This window comes from Lygodium microphyllum, chromosome 12 (assembly GCF_053477565.2).
Source record: "Lygodium microphyllum isolate KBCC chromosome 12, Lygodium_microphyllum_v1.1.10, whole genome shotgun sequence".
NCBI classification, from domain to species: Eukaryota; Viridiplantae; Streptophyta; class Polypodiopsida; order Schizaeales; family Lygodiaceae; genus Lygodium; species Lygodium microphyllum.
The window spans coordinates 98,912,377-98,924,968 of NC_141146.1; the positions used below are offsets into that span (position 1 = coordinate 98,912,377).

Consider the following 12,592-nt stretch of genomic DNA (forward strand, 5'->3'; position numbering starts at 1 on the left):
TTCCTACTATGCGTCTGTACATAGTAGGGTCTTCTAGAAGCTCACCTGCATCTGTGCTCAGCTTCACATTTTGCTCCAAAGGAACTGAAATAGGCTTACAGCCTGTCATCCCATATTTGGACAGCATGTCCAATCCATACTGCCTCTGCAAGAGCTGTATCCCACTTGGTGATCTAATCACCTCAATGCCCAAGAAATAACGCAGCTCTCCCAAATCCTTCATCTCAAACTTCTGCTTCAATAGCATTTTCACATGAAGGATATCTTCATCACTGTCACCTGTCATAATCAAATCATCAACATAAATGACAAGCAGCATAATACCTTTCTCTGTTTTTCTCACATAAAGTGAGAAATCTGCCTTGGAAATCTGAAAGCCAATAGTGACAAGATACTGTCCTATCTTGTCAGACCATGCCCTAGGTGCTTGCTTCAAGCCATACAAGGCTTTCTTCAACCTGCAAACAAACTCAGGATGAACAGCATGCACATAACCTGGTGGCTGCTCCATATAGACCTCTTCTTGCAAATCACCATGCAAGAAGGCATTCTTTACATCCATCTGATGTAAAGACCATCCCTTTGATGCAGCCATAGCAATGACTGCTCTTACGGTTGCCATCCTTGCAACCGGACTAAATGTTTCTTCATAGTCAATGCCATATGTTTGTGCATACCCCTTGACTACTAATCTTGCCTTGTATCTGTTCACAGAACCATCAGCATTGTGCTTCACCTTATAAACCCACTTACAGCCAATTGCATTCTTACCTTTAGGCAAAGGTACTAACTCCCATGTAGCATTTGCTTCCAAGGCATCCATTTCTTCATCCATGGCTTTCTCCCATTTTTCTTTTCCCATGGCTTGCTCAAAAGATGTGGGTTCTGGTTCCTGTATCACTTTGACCATATATGCATAGTGAATGGCTGTAAATCCATCATATTTCAGCCTATCCACAGGATACCTAGCTCTTGTAGACCTGCGCAAAGTAGGTTCACTCCCAGGTGCTCTCAAAACATCCCTGGTCTTCCTTACTCCAGGTGTAACAATAGAAGGAATACCCAACTCATCATCAATGCTCTGTTCTGAGCCACTGGATTCACCATCCACATAAGAGTGACCTGCATTCACATCAAACATGGGCTGATCAACCTTCTCTTTTCCTTTTCGTGATACCTGCATACCACTATCTGCATTGCTTTGAGAAGATTCTCCTGATCTCAATCTGCCTGTCCATGGCGAAGAATGTGAACCACTGCTAGAGGACGCTCCAGGTCCACTAATATTTTGTGACTGCTGCTGTGAATTCTGTGTAGCATTACCATTTTGTGCATCTTCATCATCAATCACATTTACTGGTCTATACCAGCTACTCATCTCATCAAAAACAACATCTCTGCTCACTGTAAACTTACGAGTAGAAGGGTTATAGCATCTATACCCTTTTTGCTGCAGAGAGTAACCAATAAAGATGCATTTCTCAGCTTTTGGATCCAACTTGGATCTCAGCTCATCTGGCACATGTACATAGGCAATGCAACCAAAAATTTTCAAATGAGAAATATCTGGTTTCCTACCAGTATACCTCTCCTCTGGAGTCATTCCATGTATTGCTGCAGTGGGAGTCCTGTTCATTATGTAGACTGCTGTAGCAACTGCTTCAGCCCAATAAAAATCTGGCAAGTCTTTTTCATTGAGCATGGCACGAGATACCTCTCCAATATGCCTGTTTTTCCTTTCTGCAATTCCATTTTGTTGTGGGGTATAACTGCATGAATATTGCTGCTTTATGCCATGCTCCTGCAAGAACTTTGCAAACTCATTTGAGAGGTACTCTCCCCCTCCATCTGACCTTAGGCATTTTATCTGCAAGCCTGTTTCTTTTTCAACCATAGCTTTAAGAGTTTTGAAATGCCCAAAAACTTCACTTTTCTTTTTCATAAAATACACCCAAACTTTTCTGCTATAGTCATCAATAAAACTGACAAAATAATGACAGCCTCCAAGAGATGCAGCTTTAGTTGTCCACACATCAGAGTGAATTAATTCCAATGGCTTCTCACTCTCTTGAACATGTCTAGGAAATGGTTTCCTTGCCTGTTTTCCAAACTGACAGGCTTCACATACCTTATGCATTTCTGCAACCTTGAATTTGGGCAATCCTGCAACAATATTTTGGGCCTGCATTGATTTAAGTCGCTGTACATTAACATGACCAATGCGTTTATGCCAGATATCAATATCTGCAACTACACCGGTCCCATGTGCAAACATTGCTGCACTCAATTCAGACATGTCTGCATCCAATGTAAACATTCTGCCCTTCTTCTTTCCTTTTGCTATCAAGCGACCTTTATTTTTCATATCCTCAACAAAGCATCCATGAGGATTAAATCTGACCTGCAAGCCCTGTTCAACCATTTGACCAACTGAAACCAGATTCTTGGTAATATTCGGGACATGAAATACATCGGACAGGTATTTCTTTTTCCCACCCTGCATAAACAAGGGAATTTTTCCAATCTGCACAATAGGATGTGCAGTATCATCACCAGTCTCCACAAATCCTGGTTTTTCCATTTTCCTTGCATCCTCCATCCATTCTGCATGACCTGTCATGTGGTTTGATGCACCTGAGTCAACATACCATACATCATTGCTTTCTTCTGCACTTGTCATAGAATTGTTCATGTGCTGCACCATGAACAAATGCTCATTTCTGTCATCACCCTGTCTACTAGAAGATGCATAATTCCCTTGTTGCAGTTTTCCATTCATGATGTCATTCTGCTTTTTATAGCAGTCTTTAGCCATATGACCCATTTTACCACAATAGTAGCATTCAACATTACTGTTTGCATTTTGGCCTCTTTGCCATCCACCACGACCTCTTTGGCTCCCCCTGCCTCTAGAGTTACCACGTCCTCCTCCATAGGACTGGTTTTCTTGAGTTTGCTGCATATTCTGATTTCTGCCACGGCCTCCAAATCGGCCTCCTCTACCTCTGCCTCTACCTCTTCCAGCATTTGAGTAGAAGACAGCTTCTTTTGAAGTTCCTCCTGAAGAAGATGCACCACCATTTCTCTGTTCCTCAGAAATTAGAAGAGCAATCAACTCCTCAAAATCAGGAAATCTTTCACGAACTGAAATGGATGTCCGAAACTGTGCATAATCCTTTCCTAGACCATTCAAGGTCACGGAAACTAAATCATCATCTTCCACTGGCGACCCAATGGAAGCAAGTGCATCTGCAATCTTCTTCACCTTCATGTGGTAGTCGTTGATGCTCATACTTTCTCTTTGCACATTATGCAACTCTTGCTTGAGCTGCATTTTCCTGGCTTGCGTATTTGTGCTATACATTTTTGACAAAGTATCCCATGCCTCCTTTGGCGTACTTGCATCCTGAATATGCACAATCATAGAGTCTGAAATACTGATAGACAGCCAATACATAACTTTCCTGGCTCTCTCATGCCATGTTTTAAATGCCTGCATTTGTTGTTGATTGGGAACATCAGGAAGAACTGGTTCTTCTTCATTTCCTGCAACAAATTCCCAATATCCTTTTCCCATAAGGAAATTCGTCATTCTAAACTTCCATGCCTGGAAGTTGTTCTTGTCAAGCTTTTCAGTGACAATCTGTGAAAGAGAATCAGACGCCATTACAGAATACTGCAAGAAATTCTGTCACTGCAAAAAACACAGCTTCACCCTCACAAGGGCAAATCTGCAAAACTGGCGAAAGTGGTATTTGACCACACAGTCACTTCCTAGTGACGATTTTGCATAAACAGGAACCAAGGATGATTCTGAAACTCCCAATGTCTCTGCGCACAAGCATACGATGCAATTTCTACAGTAACTTTTCACCGACCTGTAGAACAGTGGTCGCACAGCATAAAACTGAGCCTTTTCTTGAGTGCGTGCAGAAAACTTGCGTCTGCAAAACAGGCCCCGAAATGGCCTCAAATCAAAAAAACAAGGTCGCCAGGGCTAAAGCCCTCTCCCGCAGCATATACTGCCCTCTTGCTTCACCGCGAAGGGCGTCTCAACCTGAGACAATGCACTCCTGCGATTTCCGGCTGTGCTACCTGCAGAGATCTGCTCCCAAAACAGGAAATGAAAGCAACACTGCTCCTCTTACCAGACCACCGCGAGCTTGGCTTGCTTTCTTGAGCTCCTTACCACGAACAAGGCTCTGATACCATGTCAAGATTGTGGGAGAGAAGGAAGGAGTCTCACTTGTAGCTTTCTTGCTTGCACAATGGGAGAATACACACAAGGGTGGAGGCTGAAAACAGTTTTCCTCTTCTTAGTTGTGTAAGCCAAATGAACTCTCTTACAAAGAAATAGAAGAACCCTGTATATATGGGTCTCAAACCAAACTCAACTAACTAAGGTGGCATACTAACTGAGCCACAAACTAGAGTAGATAAGGATAGCTATCGTGTAGCTATTATTCAGGGGCGGTGTACCAACCGCGTCTGCAACTAACACGTCGGTGACATAAATGCACAACGGTCACCCTGGCGTATCACGAGTGGAGCTCGATATGTCAACATTTGATTGATGATTATTGCTCAGAAACAGTCCAGACTTTCTATCAAGTGCTCTCTGTATCTTCTCTTTAAGCTCATCAAGAGTGCCATTGAAGAATTAATATCAAAAACAACACTTTGAGACTTCAGTTCTTGTATAAACAGAGGCCACTGATTTCAGTCACATTAAAAGACGATTCTTAAGAGGATCTGAATGTATTGTAACAATCAATGTTGCAACATGGACATTGTCTGAACATGTCTGCAAGGTCTGAGGATGTTCACAGCACCACATGAAGTCCTAATACTTTCCACCAGCAAACAAAAATGTTCTATCATGCTGCTTGTTCATCAAAATATTTACCAAATCTCTGAAGAATGTGCTGTAGCTAATCAAACTTTGTTCTAGTTAAAAAATTGAAAAGAGTTCTACCAAAGGAGACTGTAGAAAAAGTTGAGGACATATCAAAGGGACGTGAAGGACTTTAGTTTTTGAGCAGCCAATTTATAAATCAAATTTGTTTCCTTTATGAAGCTGAAGCTGTTGAAGTTGAATAGGGTTGTAAATGTCACGCTTGATTGATCTTTTATCTTGAAATTTATCAAGGACTTCTGAAGTTGCGAGATTGCTTTCGAAACCCTTCGACATCTTTGGTGAACCTGACGTGAAAGCATCGCAGAAATTTCAGGATGGGAGATACTTCAGCCTCTTCTACAATTCCAGCTGCCTCTACTTCAGCTCCATCAATGAGTGCTGCGTCAAGTACTTCAACAAAGGATCTAAAGGAGATTTTGCAGAATATGTCCATGTATATGCAGCTCCAAAATCAGCAGACACAATTGTATATGCAGCAGCAGCAACAATTGCATCAACAGCAGCTGTCTCACCAAAGACAACTTTATTCGGAGCAGGAGAATGCAAACAACGCGACTAAGGCTATTGAAGCAGTTGAGAATGAGAAGAAGCTATTTGACGGCCGAAATATTTCAGCATATTTGAAGATATATGAGATCAAGATGCGGTTTTTTGGAGTTCCAGCTGGACTTATGAGTAAGTATTTCCTTCGTCTTGTCACACCCGCTTTGAGGGCAAAAGTGACTGATCTTTTTATTCAAAATACACATTGGCAAGATTTTAAGAAGGCCCTGAAAGAAGAATATTTCCTTGAGGACTTTGGTATGGCTACTCGGCGGTCATTCCGAGAGTGGGTCTACATGCCAAACAAAGGTCTAGCTGCTTCAGAGTTGATTCGAGAATTTGAGGAGAGGTATAGTCAGCTTGATGCCATTGAACAAAGAGCATTGGATGTTGAAAAAGTTGAGCTTTTCTTGCAAGCTGCAGATCTTGCTCTTCAAGAAGAATTGGGTGAGCTTCTTGAGGATCGCACGAAGCCTATGGGTCTTAAAACGGATTGGTAGGATGCTCAAGATGCAGTCTCGACTTTGACCAAGAGGAGGATATGGAAGACTCGCCTACAGAATGGTTCCATGACACCTACACCATCATTAGCTCCTATGCCTGCTTCTATCCATGTTATTTCTTCTCCTCCTTAGCCAGTTTCTTGGCCTATGCCAGTGCCTACTGTTTCCACTCCACCTATTCCTCCTGTTCGACGACCGATACCTACACCTTCTGCTCCAAAACCATCTGCTCCATCGGTGCCTACTTCTCTTGATGACATAATCAAAGGCATAACAGATTTGACACTGGAGTCAGTCAAAGCGGAGTTGGTGGGAAAGTTGAAAGAGCATTTTGCTTCGACTGCGCCTACTACTTCTTCTAGTGCTCCTACTGCACCTAGGAGTGCTCCTAGTGCACTTAGGAGAGATCGGAGATGTATTTGGTGCGATAGTACGGACCATCAGCATTGCAGGGATTGTGAATCTTTTCAGGATGCAAGGAGGAAGAATTTGGTATATTGGGGGCAAGATGGTAAGATTTGGTTGACTGAGACAGGGACTCCACTTGCTACCAACTTTGGTAAAGGTGGAATGAAGAAGTTAGTGGATGATATGGCTGCGCGTACTTCTTATGTGACAGCTAGAGGTGATGCCTCTGCATATGGAGTCCAGATTGAGAAGGGATCAAAGACTCAGTCAGCACTATGGACTTATGCTATGGAGACTGCAAACAAGGGGAAAATTTAGCAAACTGTTTTGACTAGTGCAGGCTCTAGCATTAGATCAGAGACAGGTTGGGATTCGCCTGTTGAAGCAGATGAACTTTTTGAGGAGAAGCGTAAGAGGGATGAAGAAAATCCAAGTGCAGCTAAGAAGACTAGAGGGGGTGAGTTTGTTACTCCACCTACTGTAGGACCGTCTTCAAGACCAGGGCCAAATCGACAGATGGAAGATGCTCAAAAGAGAGAAAAGAGGCAAGAGCCTAGAGAGAGAAAGAAGCCAGGGTTTAGATTGATGTCCGATATTGAGACATCTATAGACATGAAGAAAATCTTTAATGACAAGATACTTGGCAATGAGGTGACTTTCACTATTTCTGAGATTTTGGGCATCTCGAAAAGAGAGTTTCAGGAGGTTTTGAAGAGGAAAAGACATGCATTGTCTACCACTGATACACAGGGAGTTTTGATTGGGGAGTTGGATGAGGATGAGGATGAGATTATGGTTGAGAATGCTTCTATTTTTCCGCAGGTAGAGAAGAGGGTTCAGCCTATGCATTATGCTGAAATTGATGAGCCTGTCTTGATACCGCGTAGTCACTTTTCGTGGAGCCATTGGGCTAGGGCAACTACAGAGACGACGGTAAAGATTGGAGAGAAACAGGTGCCTTATGTTGCATTGGTGGATCATGGTTCAGAGATTAATCTCATAGTTCGTGGAGTTTATGAGAGTAACAGATGGCCTATGGATGTAGAGCATGGGTGGCGTATGAGAGCTGCCAATAACACTGCAGGTGATTTGTATACTGCCTGTCCTAGTGTCAGGGTTTCTATTGGTGATGTAGAGGAGGATTTTCATTTCTTTGTGCAGGATTCATGCTCTTATCCCATAATTCTTGGTCAGCCATTCATCACAGAGATGTGCATGGAAACAAAGGTAATGGATGATGGTTCTTCTTATGCATAGATTCGCAGTAAAGATGGCATGAGAGCAGTTCAGTTTATGACTGTATGTGTGAACCATGTTAGAAACAGGGATACTCTCAGAGATGCACCTTTGCCCACTGTGAGGGATTTGGGTTTTCATTAGGTACCGCCGTTTCGCGAGACGACGGTGGTACAGAGCAGAGGAGATTGGAGTTCTCGCCTCCTGGTAGCAGTGTTTTCTCCTCCGGTTTTGTTGGGATTTCAACAAACAGTTCGATGTGCTATCAGAAGACTTCTAGGTTATCTAGAGCTGCTAGGTAGTACATATGCAGGAATGAGAAAATTTTGAAAAATGCAGGAATTTTAGAGGATGAGGAGCACATAGATGGGATGTATGACAGTGTGATTTGTGCAGATACGATGGAAGAGATGGAAGATATGCTGAAAACTGATATGCAGAATTGTCACAGTAATGTATTAGTGCAGTCCCTGGACATGTTTCATGAAATTGCAGATTTTGTGTCACAGATTGAGTCAAAGGCTGAGGTAACTTAGCAAAGAGTGTTGAGTGCTGAAGAAATTCAGCAAACAGAGTTTCCAGCTGGTTATGATAAGCTTTCAGAGACACAGAGGGCTGAAAACTTTTAGCCAACAGAGTTTACTGCTGAAATATTTCAGCATCCAGAGTTTAGGGCTGTTTCTATGCAGTCCATAGAGCAGAGGGCTGAGGATATTCAGCCATTCGAGTGCACAATTGCTGATTTACAGCAAGATTTGTGTAACGCAGAAGAGCATAATGAAGCCAGGGTTGACACGAAATACAAAACTGTGGATAAGAAGGTGAAGCCGGTTGCTGTACCGCTTCCACCTGACAGTGATCAGCAAATAGAGAGGGCTGCTAAACAGCCAATTTTGAGGAATCCGGAGCATATTGGTCATAAATTTTCAGCAGAGACTCTTGCTGAATTGAAAATTGGAAATGGTGATTTCTTTCTACCCATAGAGAAGCAATGCTTTCAGGAGATGCTTGAGCGACATGGAAGGGGATTTGCTTTTTTCCCGCATGAGATTGGATGTGTGAATCCAGATATTGTTGCTCCTATGGTCATTTTCACTATTCCTCATATTCCATGGAATCTCCGACCTATTCCAGTGCCTAAAGCACACTTGCCAAAGCTGATTGATTTATTGAATGAGAAAACCAGAATGGGAATTCTTGAGCCTTCATCTACACCATACTCAAATAGGTGGTTTACAGTTCCAAAGAAGAATGGTACTCTCCGATTTATTCAGGACATGCAGCCAGTGAACAGAGTTACTATCAGGAATGTTGGTATAGGTCCAGTTGTGGATGAGTTTGCAGAAGCATTTGCTGGACGTGCCATCTATTCTTTAGGTGATTTGTATTCAGGATATGATCAGTTTCAGCTGGCTTTGGAAAGCAGGGACATAACCACCATGAGAACTCCTATTGGGCTTGTCAGGATGTGTACCTTGCCTCAAGGTGCCACTAATTCTGTTTGGCATATGATGAATGCCATGCATAAGGTCCTTCGTGATTACATACCTCAGCTTACCATGCCTTTCTTGGATGATGTGCCCATTAAGGGGTGTGCAGAAGAAGAGAAAAATGAGAGTCTAAATGATCAGGAATGTAGATACTTTGTGGCTGATCATATTTCAGTATGTGAGAAGATTTTGGCCAGGTTAGAAGAAGTGAACTTGACACTTTCAGGGCAAAAATCTAGTTTTGGAGTGAATGAGGTTGTCATTGTTGGACATATGTGTGGATATTATTGCAGGAAACCCTCACCTAATAAGGTGAATGCTATAGCAAGATTGCGGAGTATTGTTCTACCACTTCAGAGGTACGGAGTTTCATTGGAGCTTGTGTGTTTTATATGATTTGGATACCTCATTTTGCATACATAGCAGATTGTTTGTATCAGCTGCTTCGAAAGGGGCAGAAATTCTATTGGGATGAGAGCCACACTAGAGCCATGCGAAAATTGAAGAAGTTATTGCAAAATGCTCCTACTCTTAGGAAAGCGGATTATAATTGTGAAAGGCCTATTGTATTGATAGTTGACACTAGTTCAATTGGCATAGGTTGGGCTGTGGGTCAAGATGATGCAGATGGAAACAGATAGGCCATTCGGTTTGGGGCGAAAGTCCTAAACGAGAGATAGAGGAGATATCCGCAAATCAAGAGGGAGCTACTGGGGATTGTCACGGCTCTCAAATGTGACAAGGAATACTTTATTGGAGCTTCAGTTGTGGTAGAGACAGATTGCTTGCCATTGATTGGTATGATCACAAGTTGCTCTACTCCGGATATAGCTATGTTGAGATGGATTGCATACATCAAGTCATTAAATCCGGAATTTAAACACATAGCAGGGAAGGATAATCCAGTGGCAGATATGTTGTCTAGAGCCAGATATGATGATGAGGAGACTCTACTTGTAGAAGAGGATGATGCAGAAATTTCAGCCACTATGGTTGATCATGTTTGTCATGTCTATGATATTGTGGCTTTTATAGAAGAACTCTATGTTGGAGATTGGTTGCAGATTGGCAGGTAGCTTAGTACACTAAGCAAAAGAGATGAATGGACAAATGAAGAGTTCAAGAAGATCAGAAGGAAAGCCTATGGTTATTTTCTCAAGGACGGATTTCTTTGGAAGCATCCGAAGAAAAGAGGCGAATTACCTTTGCGGGTTGTCTGCAATAGAGAGACACAGTTACAGGTGATGAGGGAGTTTCATGAGAGTCCTTGGGCTGGTCATAGAGGAGTATGGGCTACTTATGAGAAAATCAAGGAGAAATATTGGTGGAAAGGCATGTATAGAGATGTTTCTCACTTTGTTGAGACTTGCAGAGACTGCCAGATGTATTCGGTAGTGCGTCATCAAGATGAGCTTCATCCGACCTATCCGCTATGCATTCATTATAAGTGGGTAGTTGATTTGGTTACTATGCCTATGGGTCTATGGCAGATGAGATACATTGTTTTGGCTAGAGAGGATCTTACCAATCATGTTGAGGGCAGATCTTTGAGAACGAAGACCACTAGTGCAGTGTGTAAGTTCTTATTGGAGGAAATTTTCTGTAGGTATGGTTGTGTGGGTAAGATCACTGCGGATCGTGGTGAATTGGATGCAGATGAAGCTAGGGAGTTTTTCTCTCAGCTAGGAATCAAATTGGCTCTAACTACAGCGTATAATCCAGAGGGAAATGGAAAGAGTGAAAGACGGCATCCGTCGATAGTGAAAGCATTAGCCAAAGCATGCAGAGGACGGATTGGAGAATGGCCGAGACTTCTACCATTTGCTTTGTGGGCTGATCGTACGACTCATAGTGTTACCACAGGATATATGCCTGCAGAGTTGATGTATGGTCAGAAACCTGTTATGCCGACTGAGACTTGTGCTTTGACTTGGTCAGTTTTACCTTGGCAGGAGGATTTGACGAGAGAGGAGCTCTTAGCTCTTCGGATTCGACAGTTGGAGAGGAGACCAGAGGATATTCAGCTAGCTATTGACAGGTTGAAGGTTGCTAGACTAAGAAATAAGGACAGGTTTGACAGCAGGCATCGCTTGTGGCCTAGAGCAATAGAAGAGGGAGATTGGGTATTGGTCTTTGATAGTAGCCTTAAAAATCAGCATACTGCACTTCGGAAGATGGTGAAAAGATGGTTTGGGCCGTACATAGTCAGACATGTCTTTGATAATGCAACATATGAGCTAACAGAATTGGATGGGACAGTGCTTAGAGTGCCTATTGCTGGAAAAAGAATCAAGATTTTCAAGAAAAGAGATGATGAAGATTATGCATTGGAAGAATTTGCAAGAGAACAACGAGAAAAAACTCCGATAGAAGAGACAGATGATATGACAGATAATCTTGTTGATATACCGGAAATGCATAATGAAGAGATTGATCTGTTTGTGGAACTTGATGATAATGATCATGGGTAGTTGGCCCATCCAGAGGATGCGCAGGATTAGAGGGGGTGGATGTCGTACTCCTGCGCATTCAAGGTGTGAAAACCACCCAAAAGTTGTGTGTGTGATTTGATACTTTGTACATACTTAGTCGTTATATTTGCTCTTTCATTCTATGCGGAAAATACAGTGAAGAGGGTTTGGAGCAAGAGGAATTAATCAACAATGCTCTTATTGACATGTATGGTAAATGTGGAAGCATGATTGATGCTCAGAGTGTGTTTGATGGGATGTCTAAACAGGACTTGGTAATGTGGAATGCATTGATTACTGGTTATGCTCACCTAGGTGAGAGTGAAGCTATCTTCCTTATGATAGAGAGAATGAGGGAAGACAATATTCAACCGGATGGAGTTACATCTCTTAATATGCTTACTGTGTGCAGTCATATGGGTCTTGTGGACCAGGGTCAGAAATATTTTGAGCTGATGAGTAGCCGGTATGGCATTGGTCCAAGTATTAAGCATCAGAATTGCTTAGTTGATCTGCTTGGCCGTGCTGGCCAGCTAGACGAGGCTGCTGTATCAGCAAAAAATATGCCTTCTAAACCTGATGACGTGGTGTGGAGCACTGTGTTGGGTGCATGTCAAAAGTGGGGTGATGTAGGGATCGGAAAACATGTATTTGGACCACTGCTATATATAGGTGAGACAGTTTGAACCTCAATTGGGAGTGGCTAGGGCCGCTTTTCTTTTTAAAAAAAAGGAACCTAAAGGAAAGCAAAAGAAAGGATCGAAAAGGATGGGAAGAAAAAGCAGGATCGACTGTGGTGGAAGGAGGAAACGAGGGACTTAACGTGTTAAAGAGACTGAGGATGCAACGAAGCTGAAAAAAAGAATGGGCTTTAGAGATGATTGAACACACAAAGAAGCTCGTGGAAGATCTGTTTAACCTGAGGAATGGCTATCAGTTCGATGCGGAGGTTGTTTATGGAGATACAGGTTCAGTTATGGTGCAAGATATGGGTAATCAGAACAGCAAAGGGATCTTCTGAAT

General features: G+C 42.5%; 1 protein-coding gene across 1 annotated transcript; it reads left to right on the top strand.

Moving 5' to 3' along the window:
• The first annotated feature begins 11,775 nt into the window (after positions 1–11,775).
• Positions 11,776–12,255, top strand: LOC148028084 (pentatricopeptide repeat-containing protein At5g15300-like). The gene has a single exon (XM_087689916.1). It carries the CDS (start codon positions 11,776–11,778, stop codon positions 12,253–12,255), a length of 480 nt encoding a protein of 159 aa, XP_087546042.1.
• The last annotated feature ends 337 nt before the right edge of the window (positions 12,256–12,592 follow it).

Coding starts and splice junctions, on each gene's coding strand:
- LOC148028084 (XM_087689916.1), top strand. CDS start 11,776: ATGTATGGTAAATGTGGAAGCATGATTGATGCTCAGAGTGTGTTTGAT.